General features: G+C 46.8%; 1 protein-coding gene across 13 annotated transcripts in view; it reads right to left on the bottom strand.

Moving 5' to 3' along the window:
• Positions 1 to 23,036, bottom strand: part of LOC123768427 (amyloid beta A4 precursor protein-binding family B member 1-interacting protein) — a 548,298-nt gene that overhangs the window by 38,099 nt on the left and 487,163 nt on the right. For 11 of the 13 annotated variants that reach the window (XM_069336331.1, XM_069336330.1, XM_069336336.1 and 8 more), the window contains one exon: positions 2,977 to 3,085. In XM_069336331.1, the coding sequence (XP_069192432.1) occupies positions 2,977 to 3,085 (109 nt within the window). Of the gene's footprint in view, positions 1 to 2,976; positions 3,086 to 4,774; positions 5,413 to 23,036 lie in introns of those variants that run through there. The other 2 variants (XM_069336338.1, XM_069336335.1) reach the window with 2 other exon arrangements.

Here is a 23,036-nt window from a genome sequence, read left to right on the forward strand (position 1 = left end):
TTAACTTCCAGGCCAATTCGTTCAGTTATTCGCACGTACCGTGAGGCGCACCGCGAGGCGCACCGCGAGGGTCATCTGGTACACATCCATTAGTGCCAAACATGGCAGAGTGCCACAATTACCCACCGGACCCTCCAATCACCCTGTGAGACAGCCTTGTGCTGAGGCGCAGTCACTGCACATCTCTCCCAACTGGATTGTTCAATTCTCTGACGTTAACCCGTCGTCGACTCAAGTCCATTACATCCAGAGGTCGACCCCCACAGACGAATTCATAAATTTTTACATGCTATTAATTCAAAACTGGAATTTTCTCAAATATAAATTAATATTATAATATATTAGCATATTGTGCACATATAGACATAGGTTAGGTGTTCTGTTGGCGATTGTTTGAATTTGTACTATGTGGATGAAGCCTTTACAGCGCTGTGGTTCGAACAAAAGTTGTCAGTGAAGCACTTGTTCCGGAAGTGTTCGAACATCACCAGTTGTGAGTCGTGTGTAAACCGTTTTTCCATTCATAAACAGGGGGTTTGGCGGGTGCACTTTTGGGTCTTTATTTAGAGGACGGGCTGTTTCACGCGACTTAACTGATTTCGTTCGAACACTTCCAGAACAAGTGCTTCACTGACAACTTTTGTTCGAACTACAACGCTGTAAATGATTCACCCACGTACTACAAATACAAATAATCGCCAACAGAACACCTAACCTATGTCTATATGTGCACAACATGCTATTATAATATTAATTTATATTTGAGAAAATTCCCGTTTTGACTGAACAGTATGTAAAAGTTTATGAATGCGTCTGTGGGGTCGACCGCTGGGTGGAATGGACTTGAGGACGGGTTGCGATGAGGCACAGACCTCGTAAGTGGACATAAATGCTCTGTGAATCCTGGTCTGGTCAGCAAGACCAGTCAGTGCCCGCAGTCCGCCGTAGGCACCACAGGCACCTTTTGGAATTTTTCTTAGTCTCTTTTAGAAACCAATTAGATGTTTGTTGTTACTGGTTCTTATATTCAGAGCCTTAGGCTCTGAATGCTCTGTTTCTGACAAAGGGTTCACTTGCCAGTTTACAAGCGGACTATTATAGTAACTGTAATTGCTTTCATCACAAATACAGTATCTAGATAACTAACCAGGTGGTGAGTGAGTTGGTTTGATGTTTCGATGTACAGTAATTACTTTACCCTCAGCACTGGTTGCATAGAAGTGTAGTGTTGGCTATCGCCCCCCCCCCCACCCCCGCAAAATGGCGGGGGACTGGAGCGGATCCTGCAACTCCTCAAGACATGGCAGCCTGGGGCCAGATTCACGAAAGCACTTACGAATCTGTACATGTTTCCTCAATCTTTGACGGCTTTGTTTACAATTATTAAACAGTTAATGAGTTCCGAAGCACCAGGAGGCTGTTTATAACAATAACAACAGTTGATTGGGAAGTTTTCATGCTTGTAAACTGTTTAATAAATGTAACCAAAGCCGTCAAAGATTGAGGAAAGATGTAGAGGTTCGTAAGTGCTTTCATGAATCTGGCCCCTCGATCTGAACAACATTGTGGCATTCGTTCCCTGCCTGGGTTAGTACTTTTGTGATTCCATATATTCGTGATTGTGATATTTATGGTGACTAGTGACATTCGATTGCTTAAGCGTTGCGTCTGATGATTGTGTGAAGACCTGCCGTACTCTATGCATCCCTTTTTAATGATATTTTCCATGTTCTGCCATGCATAGTGGTCTTTTATGAAATTACTTTCGTGCGCACAGATGAACCAGATGTAGATAATAATGTCTTGCCTGCTTTTCAGGAAATACATTGATGGATTCCACGCGTCCCAGAAAACTTGAGTTTAATAGTGTAGATTAGTGCCGTAAATCATTTTCTAAGTTAGGAAGTTCCCTCGGCATAATCTGGAGTAATTAATGTGCAACGGTATTCCACCATTGAGAATACTCGTATAAAAAAAAAGTATTTTTTCCAGCCCATTTTATTGCAGTAGTGACAATAAAATTGTGTTCTTTAAATAAAAGTTTCCTTCACTGAACATTACATTGTTTTACGTATCTGGTTCCTTTGATATAGAGTGCAGAGTGTGGTTCATGTCGGGCCAACCCGTCAACACGCCACTGCTAGTTTGATTGCACATCTTGAAGTGCATGTGCCTGGAAGTAATTAAAGCAACATGTCGGCAAGTTTAACGCACATTAAGATACTGTTTCTCTTTTTAGCAGCCTAATTACTGTACCGCGTTGCCTTGATTCGCATAGCCAGTCCAGAGATTAGGTCGGTCTAACCCTCAATATCCAAACTCTGTGGGTCTCCTAAATTAGAGTTTCCGGGAGTCCCTTTCCTTGCCGAAATTAAAGATATATCTACCAGTCTACCAGTAGATACTGTACCAGTCAGTGTATAATATCAGAGGTGGACCGCTGGACAACAATCCCACGCTTATAACCAAGTTGTTCATTACACAACGACGCTGAACAGAAAAAGGGAAAGAGGGCGAAATGGAAACAATCAGGAGCCAGCTACGTGAACACAATTGTAGAATGTATTGGGATAATATTAATGTGATTTGTTCCAGTCGAAACGTCACTCACTGCTAAATTATGAAGGGTACCATGAACCAGACTTCTTTTTTTTGAGGGGGGTGGCGGAGATCAGTTTAGCAAACCGGCCCGTGACAAGGGATAAGCCAATGATAAAGCCTTTCGACAACTTTATCCTGGTCAAAAAAGTTGAAAAAAATCTGCGAATGTATCCATAAAGTCAACTAACACACACATTTTAAAACAAAATAATTTAGTCTAATATTAAATAATAAATACTTTAAATTATAACGAATTAAAACAAGTTTAAACCATTAAAATTTTCTTTAGGAAACGCGCAAGAACCAGTACGGAAAACACGTCGTTAGCCATCACCTTGACCTCAAGAAGTGATCCTTGAAGAACCTGGTACTCACCCTCGAGGTTGGCCCTGGAGAAGCGGTGGGCGTCGATCCTCGGTGGGTGTGGCTTCTCACGCCTGGGTACGCCGGACACGCCCACACTGCCGCCCACCTGCTCCAGACCCTGTAGAGAGACAAAACACCAATTTACACACAAATCACAATTGCGTGATGCATCAAATGAACAAATCCAGAAGGGCCGTGACGAGGATTCGAACCTGCGTCCGAGAGCATCCCAGACGCTGCCTTACAAACACACACCAATCGTTACTAGAGCCCCAGTGAAGCATTAACAAATCAAACTTGGCAACGATGGCTGCATAGTGAATCGAGATGAATTATAATTTCTAAATAGTAATTTAAATAACCCTATTTATTTATATATATATATATATATATATATATATATATATATATATATATATATATATATATATATATATATATATATATATATATATATATATATATATATATATAATATATATATATACAAGAAGGTACATTGGGATTGTGAGGATACATAGCATAGTAATTACATTCTTGTAACGCCACTCTTGTAAATCATAACACTAATAACCAGACGAGGAGTCACAATAACGTGGCTGAAATATATTGACCAAACTACACAATAGAAAGTGAAGGGACGACGACGTTTCTGTCCGTCCTGGACCATTCTCAAGTCGATTGTGAGAATCGACTCTAGAATGGTCCAGGACGGACCGAAACGTCGTCGTCTCTTCACTTTCTAGTGTGTGGTTTAATCAACACTAATAACTATAGCATTGTTACTGACAACGAACCACGGAGCTCGAGATTGCCTAAATAAAGACGACTCGTAGCCTATCTGGACCACACCAGTAGGCTACACTACAAGTGTCAGGTAATATCCTGTGTCCAACGTCTTCCTGTAACGTATAAACAACTCATAAAGTGACGTCAGCGGTGTTTACGTCAGCACCTGGGCCAGCCCTCCACATATGGAGAGAGAGAGAGGATGAGAGTGGGTAGCACAGGATGGTAGGAAGGGAAGGTGGTGGTGGATAGGAGAGGGAACTGTAAAACGGGGAAGGGCCGGGACTATAAGCAAGTTATAGAACAAAAACTGGCGAGAGGAAAGAAATGGAACAGGAAAGAGGGGAGAGAAGGGAAGGGCGCGAGGACGAATTGGGAGGAAAGGGTATATGGGAGAAGAGAAGGGAAAGGTTCAAGGGGGACGAAAAAGTGGAGAATGGTGCAGGGGAGAGGACGATAGAGAAAAGTTAAGATGACAATATAAGGGAGTGAAGAGAGAAAGGGCGATAATGAATAGGGAGGAGGAGATAATGAGGAAGCAGTAGATGCGAGGAGAATGATCTTGGTTATTATACATAATTACCTCCAAAATTTGTATTAACACAACAGACGAGCCAAACACTTGGCCGTCTCGAGGCATAAGTTACATCTTAGCAAAAGACATTTGGAAAGGTTTCAATTTTTTAAACAAGTCGTCTAACAACTACAGATGTTTTGCGCATACTGTATTTCATTACCCTATGTATTTAAGCCTACTATATTTGACGCTACCAGTTCAGAGATTAGCATCACCCAATACCAGATGACAGTCGCCAGGAGGAAAAAGCCTATGCGCCTATATTAAAACTAATTAAAGTCACTTAAAAAATGAGCTAAATCAGTGTTGATGATGTAATTTGATGAGTTTTGGAATTATTATTGCAGGTAACAGGGCCCCCAGCGGATAGGGTATACATTGGTCAACAGGGTATACATTAGACCGAGCTACGGAGTAGCAAGTGACATCACAGTGACTTACAGAGACGACGTCATCATCTCGGGTGAAGTCTGTGGTGAAGGCGTGGATTTCTGCCAGCACAGCGTCGATGGAATCCGTGGCGTTTGAGCTCTCCTCACTGTGTATAGCCATGATGCCAGTCCTACCTCCACTACTTTACACACTTGTTCTATCAAATATAAACACCTTGGGTGAAAAAAATTGGAGTTCGCGGGCACTTAGACGCTTGTAATTTGTAGAGATGAGTTCAGTAAGCTGTGGAGCAGCGGGCTGCCTTGGAGACTGCAAGAGGCTGCCTCTGCTGCGTCTTGGGTAGCAACAGTCTCTCTCTCTGCTTACATGTTCTTCATCTCCCACCGCGCTTTCTGACCGACATATATTACCTAGTAACACACTACGCACTTGGCTTCCAGATAGCCGCTACGCTTACGGACCCAGGGAGAGAAAAGCATTCTTCCGGCCAGATTTAAGCTGGGGGCTCATGACTTTAGGGATTTCCTTCGTCAGGACGGACACTTGTGAGTCAAGTGGAGCACACACGGTGTAGGGTGATGTTGTACGACCCACACAGCGCCTGCCTCACACGCCACTGGTGCAGGACAATATAAGAACACGCACCCAACACTACAGGAAGGCAGGCCGCCACTGTGGAGCCTAGTATTCTGCCGCCAGTATAGTAAGCTACCTCCTCCACTGTTGCCACTTACTCCATAATCTTCCTCATAATCCTTCCAAAACCTTACATATGATTTGGCAGCATGTTTAAAAATACTTTCATTAATACACAGTACGTTAATAATAATCCCGCGATCAACAATAAAGTATATATTACAGCAAACTAAAAAAAAATCGTCATAAGAGTACGACAAGACCGCGGGCAGCTGCGGCAGCCATACCCACGTCACAGCCATTCACGTGAAGGCGGCGCCGTCAGCTGTGAGTCAACACCCCGCCCTTCACCCCTCTAACCTCTCACTATTATTTATTTTGGAGAAAAGCGACGCCGTGGTGCAGTCTACCGGTTGACCTCTGACCTGTCCAGGCCCTAGGCGCACCCGTTGCTGAGACGTGGACGTCCTAGGGGGCCTTGTATTCCCGCCAATGACCTCATGTTTGGATCCCCAGGATGTCTTAAAACGGGGAAAGCGTTCGAAGAAATTATGCAAATTGTAGAGCATGCGCTACAAATCATCATAATTCATTTCATCATCATCACCACACAGGAAGTGAATCTTGAGACACTGGCCGGAAACACACACATGAAGTGTTATATATTTGGACGATAATCTGGAGCAATAGGAGTGGCCAGGTGGAGTAACGCCTCGATAATGACTGAACCATGCTCTGGGTGGTGGTGTTAGTGAGGACCAGGTGTTTATACCTGCCTCAGCCTCCATGTGTCGAGGGGGAGAGAGACAGAGACACAGACAGAGACAGACAGACACAGAGACAGAGACAGAGACAGACACAGAGACACAGAGACAGAGACAGAGACAGAGACAGACACAGAGACAGACACAGAGACAGACACAGCTTCTGGACCCCGCCTCTTAGGTAACTGGCCAAAATTGATCAAGCATTTACGTGTAAGGCACTAAGACTTGCGAAACATATACATCGGTACACACACAAATCACAATAGCGAGATTGCATCAAATGAACAAATGCACAAGGGCCGTGACGAGGGTTCGAGCCTACATCCGGATTTGTTCTATACATCGGTCTTCGATCGTGGCGGCGTAGTCTGCATTTATTGGGTGTGTTTGTGTCGAGGTATGTGGAAGGGGGGGGGGGGGGTGCTTGAGAGCATGTGGGGGGGGGGCTGAGGGAACGGTGATGCATAAACCATCTTCCAGGTGACTCAAGGTGACAGCCATTACTCCGTATCAGGTGGGCGTCTCCAGCAGGGGGGGGGGGAGGTGAGGTAGTGGAGGTAGGGTAGTGAGGGAGAGGCATAGAGGTTCCCTACGTTGTATCCACCTAGTTGTGCTTGCGGGGGTTGGGCTCTGCTCTTTCAGCCCGCCTCTCAACTGTTAATCAATATACTTTTACTACCTAATCCCCCCCCCCCCACTACCACACACACAATTGCTGACGACGCCAAAATTATGAGAAGGATTAAGACAGAGGAGGACAGCTTGAGGCTTCAAGAAGACCTGGACAAGCTGCAGGAATGGTCGAACAAATGGTTCAGTTTAACCCAAGCAAATGCAATGTAATGAAGATAGGTGTAGGGAGCAGGAGACCAGATACAAGGTATCATTTGGGAGATGAAATACTTCAAGAGTCATAGAGAGAGAAAGACCTGGGAGTTGATATCACGCCAGACCTGTCCCCTGAAGCTCATATCAATTTTTTTTTTTTATTAAGAAATGAGGTACATCTGCATTAGTGCAGCTACCCTAATCCATTCGATTGTGTTTTGTACCCTGTATTATGTATCAGATCCTCATTTTTGCTGTACCCGAGTACTTGGAATTTATCACTGTTAAACATCATGTTATTGTCTACGGCCCAGTCGAAAACTTTATTAATATCCGCTTATAGTTTTTCAATGTCTTCAGAAGAGGTAATTTTCAAGCTGATTTTTGTGTCATCTACAAAGGATGATACGAAGCTGTGACTTGTATTTGAGTCTATATCTGATATAAGAACGAGGAAAAGCAGCGGAGCAAGGACTGTACCCTGAGGTACAGAGTACCACCTACCACCCCCCCTGGTACCTCCTACCACCCGGATCACCCCCTCCCCTGTAGCTCTACCACCCCTCCAACAAACACCACCCACGTCCCTGGAGTGGACGGGTTTGAGCCGGAGTGACCTTGATAAAGTTGGTCCGGATAATCGACCAGTCGGTCAATACACATCGACAAGGTTAAGGTTGTTAGGTACCAACATTTACCACTCCATACCACTTGAAGGGTCCCGGTAGTGCAGTCGGGTGCCTTCTCTACGCGTCCAGTCCAGAATTCCAGGTTCGAAACCCGGGGGGCGGGTGAGAAATGGTTTTGGGCACATTTTCTTTTAACCACATTTTTCTGCGTAACAACTTACGAAGCCTGTACATCTTATCTTAATAATCATGGTGGCTTTGTTTACAAGTATTTAACAGCTTACTAATTTGACCTCTGGGGGGGGGGTCCCAGAAACTGGGGGGTCCCAGAGACTGGGGGGTCCCAGAAACTGGGGGGTCCCAGAAACTGGGGGGGTCCCAGAGACCGGGGGGTCCCAGAGGTCCGGGGGTGGGGTCCCAGAGGTCCGGGGGTCGGGTCCCAGAGGCCCAGGGGGTCCCCAGAGGCCGGGGTCGAGTGTTGATGGATCACAATCCACCCCGCCACCCTCACCCCCCCCCCCTACCACAAGGTCATCCAAGAATGCACATCGAGGATACAATTCCCCCAAAAGGTGCGGGTTGTTACCTGGAACTGGTTCCAAACCCCCTTGTTGGCAGTGGGGGCAGACGCCAGGCCTTCCCTGGGATAGAGAGCTTGATCAATTAGACTATGTGTGAATTACCGGCCCTACACAATACAAACACCCATTCAAATCAGAACAGGAATATAAATTAAGCAACCAATCATCCTCCTGTTTAGAAAGTACTTTATGTAACTATATGCACCATAGTACAAACATTGACGAACTAGTCAATTAGATAGTAGAACTTTGTACTATTAACGAAAAAATTGAGCTAAAAACACACTTTAAGATTCCTAGGCCTAGTATAGTACACATATGTACTATATAATGTCTCAGATAGTGGGTATTGGGCCTCTGAAGCTTAGGTTACTTTGTAACTTGAATACAAAGCTATTTCCAATTTGTCCAAATTCAATAGTACAGATTTCTACTTTCTAATTGCGTTGTACGTCGATATATGTACTATGGTCTTCAGTGTTACCATCGTACTACCGAAACAGGAGGACGGGCTAAAATTAAGAAACCATACAGTAAATTGTTAAATTAGGATTCAATTTTGCCATTAATATTTGGAAAAATTAACAATTTTAAAAAGTAAACATTTGAATGTAGATTCACTAATATCAGAGAACACTGTATAAACATCAGAGGTCCGCGGTTGTTCAACGTCCTCCCAGCGAGTATAAGAAATATTGCCGGAACAACCGTGGACATCTTCAAGAGAGAACTAGATTGTTTTCTTCAAGGAGTGCCGGACCAACCGGGCTGTGGTGGGTATGTGGGCCTGCGGGCCGCTCCAAGCAACAAATGTGACCACTGGAGTGATAGCACACAAAATGAGGTCAATGGGAATAACAGGTAAAGTAGGACGCTGGATACTCAATTTCCTGTCGAACAGAACACAAAGAGTAACAGTCAATCAAATAAAATCGAGTCCAAGAGCAGTTAAAAGCTCTGTACCTCAAGGTACAGTCCTTGCACCACTGCTGTTCCTTATTCTCATATCAGATATAGACAAAAATACAAGTCACAGCTTCGTGTCATTCTTTGCAGATGACACGAAAATCAGCATGAAAATTACCTCTGCGGTAATATTGTATCAGCCAGAAAAATGATCGGATGGATTACGAAAACTTTCAAATCCAGGGATCCCACCACAATGGTTGTACTCTTCAAGTCACTTGTGTTGTCCCGTCTTGAGTACTGCTCAGTACTCTCTTCCCTTTCAGAGCAGGAGATTGCTGAAATAGAGTGAATACAGAGAACATATACAGCACGCATAGACGCGATAAAGCACCTAAATTATTGGGATCGTCTCAAAGCTCTCCAAATGTACTCACTAGACAGGAGACGAGAGAGAGATCAAATAATATACACATGGAAAATACTGGAGGGCCAAGTACCAAATCTGCACAGTAAAATAACAATTACATACTGGAGTGAACAATATGGAAGAAAATGCAGAATAGAACCAGTGAAGAGCAGAGGTGCCATAGGCACAATCAGAGAACACTGTATAAACATCAGAGGTCCGCGGTTGTTCAACGTCCTCCCAGCGAGCATAAGAAATATTGCCGGAACAACCGTGGACATCTTCAAGAGGAAACAAGACTGTTTCCTCCAAGGAGTGCCGGACCAACCGGGCTGTGGTGGATATGTGGGCCTGCGGGCCGCTCCAAGCAACAGCCTGGTGGACCAAACTCTCACAAGTCAAGCCTGGCCTCGGGCCGGGCTTGGGGAGTAGAAGAACTCCCAGAACCCCATCAAGCAGTTCACACTAATCTACCACACTAATACATCATACATCACCAGCTGCCACACTAATACATCATACATCACCAGCTACCACACTAATACAATCATACATCACCAGCTAGCCACACTAATACATCATACATCACCAGCTACCACACTAATACATCATACATCACCAGCTACCACACTAATACATCATACATCACCAGCTGCCACACTAATACATCATACATCACCAGCTACCACACTAATACATCATACATCACCAGCTACCACACTAATACATCATACATCACCAGCTACCACACTAATACATCATACATCACCAGCTGCCACACTAATACATCATACATCACCAGCTACCACACTAATACATCATACATCACCAGCTGCCACACTAATACATCATACATCACCAGCTGCCACACTAATACATCATACATCACCAGCTACCACACTAATACATCATACATCACCAGCTACCACACTAATACATCATACATCACCAGCTACCACACTAATACATCATACATCACCAGCTGCCACACTAATACATCATACATCACCAGCTACCACACTAATACATCATACATCACCAGCTGCCACAAAAATACAACATACATCACCAGCTACCACACTAATACATCATACATCACCAGCTGCCCCACTAATACAGTACCATATAATACAGCAACAAACCTGTAGTGAAGATGAGAGAGAAGCGTGGCGCTCATGGCCGCTGCCATACCCATTAACCCCGCCAGCAGCATTAACCCCGCCAGCAGCATTAACCCCGCCAGCAGCATTAACCCCGCCAGCAGCATTAACCCCGCCAGCAGCATTAACCCCGCCAGCAGCATTAACCCCGCCAGCAGCATTAACCCCGCCAGCAGCATTAACCCCGCCAGCAGCACAGAAGGAGCACACGCAGACGCAGGTGGAACATCTTGTGCATCTTATGTTGCAACCACACAAGATGCAACGGGAACAGCTGCCTAAACAACATGACTTGCAACAGGTGCATCAGCTGCTAGCACAAAGAGCAGCTGATGCCGCGACACCACCAGCAACTGGAGCGAGACGAGCTGTGCATTATGCAACGCCCCCAAGCACGCAATCAATGACTCGTAGCTGGAAATAGCGGGGAGTTGGGGGTGTTCCCCCCCCCCCCCTCCCTCCCCACCCAAACACAAGCAAGAGGGCCGAGGAAGCCACTCTCCTCCTCCCTCCCCACCCCAATGGTAATTTTCGAAAGATTGAGGAGGTTTGGGAAGTCGGGGGGACATGATCAAGACGTGTGAGATTCTTAGCGGTACTGGCAAAGTGGACAGAAGGGAAATGTGTAGATATGCAGGAGCAGAGACAGGACGAGGCGACTTGTGTGAATATTGAGACCAAGGTCAATGATAGGTGTATAGTCACTTAGTTGTGAACACACACACACACACACACACACACACACACACACACACACACACACACACACACACACACACACACACACACACACACACACACACACACACACACACAAATTTGTGTAAAAACAACTGCTCCCGAATTTGTTTTTCCCTAGGCCGGGAATCGAACCCAGGCGCTTAGGACTATGATACCCGAGCACTGTTCACTTGGCCGCGAGGCCTTGCGTGCGAGAGAACAATTGCTTTCACCTGCAGGTGCAGAAAGTGGGCCGCAAGGTCATTGCCACCTGAGGGAGTCGGAGGGAGGCTACGAGGTCATTGCCACCTGGGGAAGGGGGGAGGGGTAGGGGATACCTGGTTGATGGGGTTCTGGGAGTTCTTCTACTCCCCAAGCCCGGCCCGAGGCCAGGCTCGACTTGTGAGAGTTTGGTCCACCAGGCTGTTGCTTGGAGAGGCCCGCAGGCTCACATACCCACCACAGCCCTGGTTGGTCCGGACCTTCTTGCAACAACTTAGGGGGGGGGGAGAAATAGCCTAAGCTACTCTATCCCTCTGAGATGTATTTCTTTTTTATCTCAATTAAACATACTTGAACTTGAACAACATCCTATCTAAATGCTTCTTGAAGACATCCACCTTTGTTCCAGGCAATATTTCTAATGCTTGCTGGGAGGGTGTTGAACAGCTGTGGACCTCTGATGTTCATACAGTGTTCTCTGATTGTGCCTGTGGCACCTCTAGCTCTTCACTGGTTCTGTTCTGCATTTCCTGCCGTACCTTTCGCTCCAGTATGTTGTTATTCGTCTGACTGTACCCTGTAGTTCGTTTAAGTTTCTCGTTTCCACCATACCTAGTACGACAAGAGTATGGTCAAGTGCCACCTGGAGGGGGGGGGGGACAGTGCCACCTGGGGGGGGGGGTAGGGGGACGGAGTGCCACCTTGAAGGGAGAGGGTATACCTCACTCTCCCTGAGGCAGGAGAGGGTATACCTCACTCTCCCTGAGGCAGGAGAGGGTATACCTCACTCTCCCTGAGCCAGGAGAGGGTATACCTCACTCTCTTTGATACTTCTTCTTCCTCTCCCTTCCCTCTTTATCATCTCCATTCTCCTGCTCCCTCTGTACTTTTCTCTCCAGCGTCTTTCATACCATTTTAGTTCCCCCTTTTCACCATTCTTCCCTTTACTGTCCCCTTTTACATTCCCTACATTTAACTTTCCTCTTCAGCGTTCCCCTTTCTCATTTCCTCTCATTTTCCCCTTCCCTCCCTGTCTCATTCCCCCTTCCATTTCCTGTCTACAGGCGCCTGTAGGGTCCAGTCCTGACAGTGTTAAGCGCCTCAAACGCCAGTCAGGTGACCCACGGTTGCAAGAGGTATCGCTCAATCAGGAGAGGTCAGGTCAGGTCGGGAGAGGTCAGGGGTCAGCGGTCTGAGCCACAGAGGTCAGAGGTCAGCGGTCTGAGCCACAGCACTTAGGTTTCACAGCCAGCTAGGTAAACACCAGCCACTAACAATAGACTTAAAGCTGCCTACTCCACTTCACTCGCTTCTACTAATGCAACTGCCTGTCCTTTATGTTCGGCCACCTCTCTCCTCTCCACGCCTGGCCACCTCTCTCTCCTCTCCACCCCTGGCCACCTCTCTCCTCTCCACCCCTGGCCACCTCTCTCCTCTCCACCCCTGGCCACCTCTCTCCTCTCCACCCCTGGCCACCTCTCTCCTCTCCACCCCTGGCCACCTCTCTCCTCTCCACCCCTGGCCACCTCTCTCCTCTCCACCCCTGGCCACCTCTCTCCTCTCCACCCCTGGCCACCTCTCTCCTCTCCACCCCTGGCCACCTCTCTCTCCTCTCCACCCCTGGCCACCTCTCTCCTCTCCACGCCTGGCCACCTCTCTCCTCTCCACCCCTGGCCACCTCTCTCCTCTCCACCCCTGGCCACCTCTCTCCTCTCCACCCCTGGCCACCTCTCTCCTCTCCACCCCTGGCCACCTCTCTCCTCTCCACCCCTGGCCACCTCTCTCCTCTCCACCCCTGGCCACCTCTCTCCTCTCCACCCCTGGCCACCTCTCTCCTCTCCACCCCTGGCCACCTCTCTCCTCTCCACCCCTGGCCACCTCTCTCCTCTCCACGCCTGGCCACCTCTCTCCTCTCCACCCCTGGCCACCTCTCTCCTCTCCACCCCTGGCCAAATCTCTCCTCTCCACCCCTGGCCACCTCTCTCCTCTCCACGCCTGGCCACCTCTCTCCCATGAAGGACTGTTGTACAAGAAGAGACAGACAGACTGGGATAATTTGGAAAACACTGAACTGGGTGAGGGAGTACCTGAAGAACAGAAAACAGAGTCACAGAGAGAGAGTGTCAAACTGAAGAATGTAACGGCTGGGGTCCCACAGGGCTCTCTCCTGGGACCGCTACTGTTCCTAATTTATGTGAACGACCTGCCCGGGGGAGTGAGCTCGGACATATCAATGTTTGCAGATGATGCACAACCGATGTGACACGTGAAAACAGATGAAGACTGCAGGAAGTTACCGGAGGACCTTGACAAACTCCAGAAGTGGTTAAACAAATGGTTGCTCGAATTCAACGCTATCAAGTGTAAGGTAATGAAGGGAGAGAGGAGATTAGAAGGCATTTACACTATACGAGACAGGCAGGTCCAGGAGTCAGAAGGAAAGAAAGATCTGGGAGTGGATATAATTCTGACACTCATTACTCAGAAAGAACTTTCATCTGATATCTCTCCGAGATCAACATCAGAGGCCCGAGACTGTTCAACACGCTTCCACTACACATAAGGGACATAACTGGCCGACCCCTCACAGTGTTCAAGAGAGAACTATCAACATCAGAGGCCCGAGACTGTTCAACACGCTTCCACTACACATAAGGGACATAACTGGCCGACCCCTCACAGTGTTCAAGAGAGAACTATCAACATCAGAGGCCCGAGACTGTTCAACACGCTTCCACTACACATAAGGGGCATAACTGGCCGACCCCTCACAGTGTTCAAGAGAGAACTATCAACATCAGAGGCCCGAGACTGTTCAACACGCTTCCACTACACATAAGGGGCATAACTGGCCGACCCCTCACAGTGTTCAAGAGAGAACTGGATAAACACCTCTAAAGGATACCTGGTCAACCAGGCTGTGACTCATACGTCAGGCTGCGAGCAGCCGCGTCCAACCAGTTCAGCAACCAGGAGACCTGGTCGAGGACCGGGCCGCGGGGCTACCTACCTTGAGGCTACCTTGAGGTGCTTCCGGGGCTTAGTGTCCCTGCGGCCCGGTCGTCGACCAGGCCTCCTGGTTGCTGGACTGATCAACCAGGCTGTTAGACGCGGCTGCTCGCAGCCTGACGTATGAGTCACAGCCTGGTTGATCAGGTATCCTTTGGAGGTGCTTATCCAGTTCTCTCTTGAACACTGTGAGGGGTTTGCCAGTTATGCCCCTTATGTGTAGTGGAAGTGTGTTGAACAGTCTCGGGCCTCTGATGTTGATAGAGTTCTCTCTCAGAGTACCTGTTGCACCTCTGCTTTTCAACGGGGGTATTCTGCACATCCTGCCATGTCTTCTGGTCTCATGTGATGTTATTTCTGTGTGCAGGTTTGGGACCAGCCCCTCAATTATTTTCCACGTGTAAATTATTATGTATCTCTCCCGCCTGCGCTCAAGGGAGTACAGATTTAGGCTCTTTAGTCGGTCCCAGTAATTTAGATGTTTTACTGAGTGGATTCTAGCAGTAAAGGATCTCTGCACGCTCTCTAGGTCAGCAATTTCTCCAGCTTTGAAAGGGGCTGTCATTGTGCAGCAGTACTCCACTCTAGAGAGCACAAGCGTTTTGAAAAGTATCATCATCGGTATAGCATCTCTAGTGTGAAAAGTTCTTGTTATCCAACCTGTCATTTTTCTTGCAGTTGCGACGGCTACTTTATTGTGTTCTTTAAAGGTAAGGTCTTCCGACATGAGTACACCCAGGTCCTTTACATTGCCTTTTCGTTCTATGTTATGATTTGCCTGCGTTTTGTACGTGGTTTCTGTTTTTATATTTTCAATTTTTCCGTAGCGCATGAGCTGAAACTTATCCTCGTTGAATACCATATTATTTTCTGTAGCCCATAGAAAGACCTGATCTACATCTGATTGGAGGTTTGCCGTGTCCTCTATGTTGCCAACTCTCATGAAAATCCTAGTGTCATCTGCAAAGGATGATACAGTGCTATAGGTTGTGTTCTGGTCTATGTCCGATATGAGGATGAGAAAAAGTACTGGAGCAAGCACAGTACCCTGGGGGACTGAGCTCTTCACGGTTGATGGGCTGGATTTTATTTTGTTGACTATTACACATTGGGTTCTGTCAGTCAGGAAATTGTAGATCCATCTGCCTATTTTCCCGGTAATTCCTTTTGAACGCATTTTATGTGCAATAACACCATGGTCACATTTATCAAAAGCTTTTGCGAAATCTGTGTAAATTACATCAGCGTTTTGTTTGTCTTCCATAGCATCTAATGCCATATCATAGTGGTCCAGCAACTGCGACAGGCAAGAGCGCCCTGTTCTGAAACCATGTTGTCCGGGGTTATGGAGATGCTGTGATTCCATGTATTTTGTGATCTTACTTCTTAGCACTCTCTCAAAAATTTTTATGATGTGCGATGTTAGTGCTATCGGTCTGTAATTTTTTGCCTCTGCCTTATTTCCTCCTTTATGGAGTGGTGCTATCTCTGCTGTTTTTAGTATGTCAGGGATAACGCCAGTATCTAGGCTTTGTCTCCACAGAATGTGAAGGGCCTGCGATAGTGGTTTTTTACAGTTCTTGATGAATATGGAGTTCCAAGAATCCGGGCCTGGTGCAGAGTGCATAGGCATACTGTTTATGGCTTCTTCAAAATCTAGTGGGGATAGGGCGACGTCTGATATGTGATTTGATGTTGGTATCATATCCATGAAAAATTCATTTGGGTTATCAATCTTTAGTGCATTTAATGGCTCACTGAAAACAGAGTCGTACTGCTTCCTCAGTAACTCGCTCATTTCTTTGTTGTCATCTGTGAAAGTTCCATCTCCCTTTCGCAGGGGCCCGATACTAGATGTGGTTTTTGATCTTGATTTTGCATAGGAGAAAAAATATTTCGGATTTCTCTCTATTTCGCTGATGGCCTTTTGCTCTCTTTGCCTCTCCTGGGTTTTGTATGATTCTTGTAGCTTGAGTTCAATTGTTTCTATTTCTCTACCTAACCTTCTACGCCGTTCTTGAGATAGGGTGCGACTCTCAAGTTGTTCCGCGATTCGTTTTCTTCACCTATATAGGGAACGACGTTCCCGTTCCAATCTGCATCTCTTTCTCTTTTTTCTTAGGGGTATGCGGTTTGAACATATTTCTAGTGCTACTGAGCTTATTTTTTCCAGGCACTGGTTCAGGTTTGCATTTCCTAGCTGTTCTTCCCAGTTTATTTCTGTGAAGTCCTGGTTTATTTGCTCCCAGTTTATCCGTTTATTATTGAAGTTGAATTTGCTGAAATCTCCTCCACCGGGAATCTGGACTGGTTTTGAAGGTCCATTTCCCATGGTTGTCAGAACTTCAATTAAGTTGTGATCTGAGTAACAGGTATTTGTAATCATTATGTTCCCGATCAACTCATCATTATTAGTGAAAATGAGGTCCAGCGTGTTCTCCTTCCTAGTTGGTTCTACTATTTGCTGGTTTAAGGCAAACCTATCGCACATCCGTAGCAGGTCATTTGCATGTGCCTGCTCATTTAGGCTACTTCCTGGTATTCTTTCTGATATTACTGTATTAGCCAGGTGCTTCCATTTCAGGTGCCGTAGGTTGAAGTCCCCAAGCAGGATGATGTTCGGAGCTGGATTTGTGAGGTTTTCCAAGCAGTGTTCTATTTTCATTAGTTGGTCTTTAAACTGCTGAGGGTTTGCCTCCGGTGACTTATATACAAGGACAACAACTACATTTAGGATCTCTATTTTGACTATCAGCACTTCCACCATATCATTTGAGGTGTTTAGCAGCTCAGTACAGATGAGTGTGTCTTTGATGTAGAGGCTGACCCCACCCTGAAGCCGGTGTTTCCTATCACATCTGAAGAGATTGTATTCTGAGATCCATATTTCACCATCAAGGTAGTCCTTTGTGTGAGTTTCCGTTAGGGCTGCAAACACTGCATTTGCCTCATGAAGGAGACCATCTATAAAATGAACTTTGTTGGATTTGCGTGTTTTTATACCCTGGATGTTGGCAAATATAAATGATGTTATCGTGTTAGTGGAAGTGCTGGATGCTTTAATTGGTGTTAATATCTGAGGCTCTGGTAAGGAGGCCACTGTGTTTGCGTCCTCTCTAGCATTTGACCGAGTTGGTGGTAGAGTCTGGTCATTTTTAGCCATTCTTCTCCTCCTCCTCTTGCTAAAAAATTATCCCGGTTGATGGAGTAGTGGCTGTTTTCATAGTGGTAGTCTGTCGGTTTTATTCGCCTGGTACCTCTTATATGAAAAGCTGGACATTCAGCATTGAAGCACTCTTTCCTGTCCAAAGAGTTCTTGCAAATTTCTGGGTGAAAGAATTCACAGCTTTTGGTACATTTACCTGTATTGAGGAGGTTTCTGCACTTTCTAGGGTGATCGTGTGTACATGTTCCATTTATTCTTCCCGATTCCCCATGCTTACAGGTAGCCCATCTGTAATACCAACAGATTTTGGGGCCTTGTTTTGTTTGTTTCCCTCTGCCAGGGACCGCACTCTGCTGCGGCGCCCCCGACACTGTTCCCTGCTCCGGTGCCTGTGACACCGCGCTCTGCTCCGGTGCCTGCGACACTGTGCTCTGCTCCGGTGCCTGTGACACCGCGCTCTGCTCCGGTGCCTGTGACACCGCGCTCTGCTCCGGTGCCTCTGCTCCGGTGCCTGTGACACCGCGCTCTGCTCCGGTGCCTGTGACACCGCGCTCTGCTCCGGTGCCTCTGCTCCGGTGCCTGTGACACCGCGCTCTGCTCCGGTGCCTCTGCTCCGGTGCCTGTGACACCGCGCTCTGCTCCGGTGCCTGTGACACCGCGCTCTGCTCAGGGGTCCCCGACTCCGTGCCCTGCTCAGGCATCCCCGACTCCGCGCCCTGCTCAGGCATCCCCGACTCCGTGCCCTGCTCAGGCATCCCCGACTCCGCGCCCTGCTCAGGCATCCCCGACTCCGCGCCCTGCTCAGGCATCCCCGACTCCGCGCCCTGCTCAGGCGCCGCTGCCACCGAGCTCTGTGCTACAGCTGGTTGTACCTTGGTGTCATGTACAGTTTGTTTGAAGACATTAGAAATTGCTATGCAGGCATTAATTAGTAATTCTCTGTTTTCGGCGGGAGTTTTATCCAGGATTTCCATCAATTTCAAAAAAGTTACATCATCCTTTTTGCAGAGCCAGTACACAGAGTGGTCACTGGGACCATTTCTCCTTGAATTGTTAGTCATGTTGGCACATTTTTTGTGTATGGCTGCTGAACAGAGTTGGCATTGAAAGCTCTGTTGGTAATCTACCTTCATGTTGCATTCTATGCACGTTTTTATCAAAGCCATTTTTTGAACACTTCTGTTCAGTGGTGATGGTCTTACAAGGTGTGGTGTTGACCGGTGGGGGAGTTGACCGCGGGTGCTGGCCGTGGGAGCTGGCCGTGGGAGCTGGCCGTGGGTGTTGACCGTGGGTGTTTACCAACTTGAGATAGGCCTGGAAGAGGCTGTATGGACGGCCAGTGTTGCTACCACGTGTCGCACTCTTAATTTGTTTTGTTCACTTGTTAGATTACATTACTTGCATTTTCCCACTAGTTATCATACAGTAGAGGCGTCTAGTTTCTGTGTCTGGGCACTAGTTACCTGAGTACGTTACACTATTTGAAAGAATACACACACAAGAGGGTACTGGGGTGGGCCTACCTCCAAGTGGCCCTTGTTTACACACACACGACGGACTTATTTTGTGTGTAATTTGTTCACTTGATATTAGACTATGTTATCTTAATTTTTGTTATAATAGACACAGGTTTTGCATAGAGAGCTTAGCACTAAAGGCACTGATTACTTGATGTTTCAATAGCGAGAGATGTGATTTATTGACGACTTGGCAACTATCGCCTAAGGCCTCCTGGCACCACGAGGGCAGGCCTTGACTACACACGAAGTTCACTTATTTTTCCTTTAACACAAACGGTCGGATGGTAATCACTATGATATATTGGTTAATAGGTTGAGACACACTTTAAAAGTTATCTGACTGTGTTTAGTTCCTGTATCACTGAAATGTCCCTAGTTATATATTGTTTTCCGCGGAGCTCGCACCGCGTGGCCCTTCCCCTCTCACACCCAAAAACACACAAAAAAAACGCTATTCCGGGGTCGCTAAACCCCGGAATCATCGCAAGGGAACCTCATACCGGAGCCACCCATAAACAGGATAACATCGGCAGCATATGGGACGCTAACATAAGAACATTTAGAAACCCGAATCAGGACTCCTTCCAGACAATCTACTTACACAACATACGTTAGACCAGTACTGGAATATGCAACACGGGTATGGAATCCGCACCTTGTAAAACAACACCAAAATTTAAAAAGTACAAAGATTTCCAACAAAATTGGTGCCACAACTTCGAGGGTTAAGCTACGAAAATAGGCTAATGGAACTAAATCTCACAACCTTCGAGGATAGAAGGAACAGAGGATATGATCACAACATACAAGATACAAAGGGGAAGAGATAAAGTGTACAAGGATGGCCTCTTGAGACTGAGAGCAAGCAGGACAAGAGGACACAGGTCACCGCTTGAAAAGCAAATGAACCTAAGGTACAAACGTAACTATTAGCACCCTGTACGAGTAGTTAACAATTCGAATGTTCTAAAAATAAGTTGTGGAAGCCACCTCCAGCCTCAACCTCACGGCCCGAGTCGACAAGAAACTTGAAACTGAGAATAGTGGAGACGCAGCAGGAAGACGGTTGGTATAGGCGGGGGATGAGGAGCTAGAGCTCAATCTCGCGTAGGGGAGTGAGAGGAGAGGTAGGTACCTCTCCTCCACGCCTGGTACAGCAGGAGCAGCAGGAGCAGCAGCAGAAAGCCTCCGCTTAAAACCAAGAAAGTTTGGAAGGCTGGAGCTGGACGCCTAGCACCAGCCCTGCCAACATCTCTACGTGAGGGTGTGTACACACACACACACACACACACACACACACACACACACACACACACACACACACACACACACACACACACACACACACACACACACCTCCTCCTACCACTCTGCTGGCTATAATCTCCTCTTCTCATAGGTAATATCTAATTATCTCTAAATCACACCAAGGAAGGGCGCCTACCAGCAAGCTCGCTCGCGCTCTCTCTCTCTCTCTCTCTCTCTCTCTCTCTCTCTCTCTCTAGTATTGTCTTAAGACAGGAGTTAACAACAATATGCCAACATAGCCGTTATGTTGGAGCACCCAATGCTGAAGAGCCGGTCATCTTGACGTCGACGGCCCCGTCTAAACTCTCTCCCTGTCTACCTGTCTTTTTGTCTGCCTGTTTCTCTGTCTGCTTGTCTTTCCTATGTTTTGCCCGTCTTATGTCTGCCCGTCTTATGTCTGCCCGTCTCTTCTACCGGACGCTCACTCTTAACACACTGCCTGGTTGATGGGGTTCTGGGAGTTCTTCTACTCCTCAAGCCCGGCCCGAGGCCAGGCTTGACTTGTGAGAGTTTGGTCCACCAGGCTGTTGCTTGAAGCGGCCCGCAGGCCCACATACCCACCACAGCCCGGTTGGTCCGGGACTCCTTTGAGAAAATGATGTAGTTTCCTCTTGAAGATGTCCACGGTTGTTCTGGCAATATTTCTTATGCTCGCTGGGAGGGTGTTGAACAACCGCGGACCTCTGATGTTTATACAGTGTTCTCTGATTGTGCCTATGGCACCTCTGCTCTTTACTGGTTCTATTCTGCATTTCCTTCCATATCGTTCACTCCAGTACGTTGTTATTTTACTGTGTAGATTTGGGACCTGACCCTCCAGTATTTCCCATGTGTATATTATTTGGTATCTCTCTCGTCTCCTTTCTAGCGAGTACATTTGGAGGGCTTTGAGACGATCCCAATAATTTAGGTGCTTTATCGCGTCTATGCGTGCCGTATATGTTCTCTGTATTCCCTCTATTTCAGCAATCTCTCCTGCTGTGAAAGGGGAAATGAGTACTGAGCAGTACTCAAGACGGGACAACACAAGTGACTTGAAGAGTACAACCATTGTGATGGGATCCCTGGATTTGAAAGTTCTCGTAATCCATCCTATCATTTTCCTGGCTTTCCTATTTATTGGTTATGCTCCCTAAGCGTTAGGTTGTCAGACATCATTATTCCCAAATCCTTTACATGTTGCTTTCCTAATATGTACAGATTTGATTGTGTTCTGGACCCTGTATTATGTTTAAGGTCCTCATTTTTACCGTACCCAAGTACCTGGAATTTATCACTGTTTAAACATCATGTTATTTTCTGCTGCCTAGTCGAAAACTTTATTAATATCTGCTTAAATTTTTTCAATGTGTTCCAGAGATAATTTTCAAGCTGATTTTTGTGTCATAGAAGGGTGGGTTGGAGACCATAATAATATCAAGAAAATGAACATATATATAATAAATATATATTTATATAATATATATATACAATATATATATATATATATATATATATATATATATATATATATATATATATATATATATATATATATATATATATATACACACACACACACATACAGATACACACACAATGTCTCCATGGCGCAATGGTAAAAGACGCGCCCAGCGCTTTAGCCTGGGTTTGTATCCTGGCCGGGAAGGATTGACTAGTCGCCAATCCTTAACTGTAGGTTCTGTTCACCCAGCAGTGAATATGTACCTGGTTATTAAAACGATTTGGCGGGGTCGTATTCAGGGAGAAAATTAGAATTAAGGATTTGCCCAAAACGGTATGCGTGCTATTGGCTGTTCAAGACTGTAACAATTCTTGTATATATAAATAAATGAATGTATATACACATACAAATAACTTACATTGAGAGAGGAGGGGGGGGGGCAGGGTAGGATGGATAGAGGAGCGAGGTGGAGGATGGTGCTGCTCAGATTATTAAAGGGAATAGTGTTATGGTTGAGTGCTCTCTCACGCCTTCCTACCTGGCCGCTCCTGCCTGCCTGCCTGCCTGCCTGCCTGCCTGCCTGCCTGCCAGCCTGCCTGCCTGCCTGCCTGCCTGCCTGCCTGCCTGCCTGCCTGCCAGCCTGCCTGCCTGCCTGCCTGCCTGCTTGCTTGCCTGCCTGCCTGCCTGCCAGGCTTCCTGCATATCTACTGGTGTCTGCCTGGTCGCACGCCTGCCGATCGGCTGCCAATCTAGAGATACAAGACACTTACTTCAGCCTACCTTACCCTACGCCCCGGGGGGGGGGGGGGGCACATACCCCCAGTCTGGGGGTGACGGGGGCGGCCACGCCAACACTCACCTGCAAGGAGAGAGAACAACAATTATATTCTAGAACAATGCAAAACTAGACACTGAATAACTTGTAACTTACCTGTGATCGGATTCGAGAGTCCAGGTTTACCTTCCTTGATGGGGTTCTGGGAGTTGTTCTACTCCCCAAGCCCG

The sequence above is a fragment of the Procambarus clarkii genome, chromosome 35, assembly GCF_040958095.1.
Source record: "Procambarus clarkii isolate CNS0578487 chromosome 35, FALCON_Pclarkii_2.0, whole genome shotgun sequence".
Lineage (NCBI taxonomy): Eukaryota > Metazoa > Arthropoda > Malacostraca > Decapoda > Cambaridae > Procambarus > Procambarus clarkii.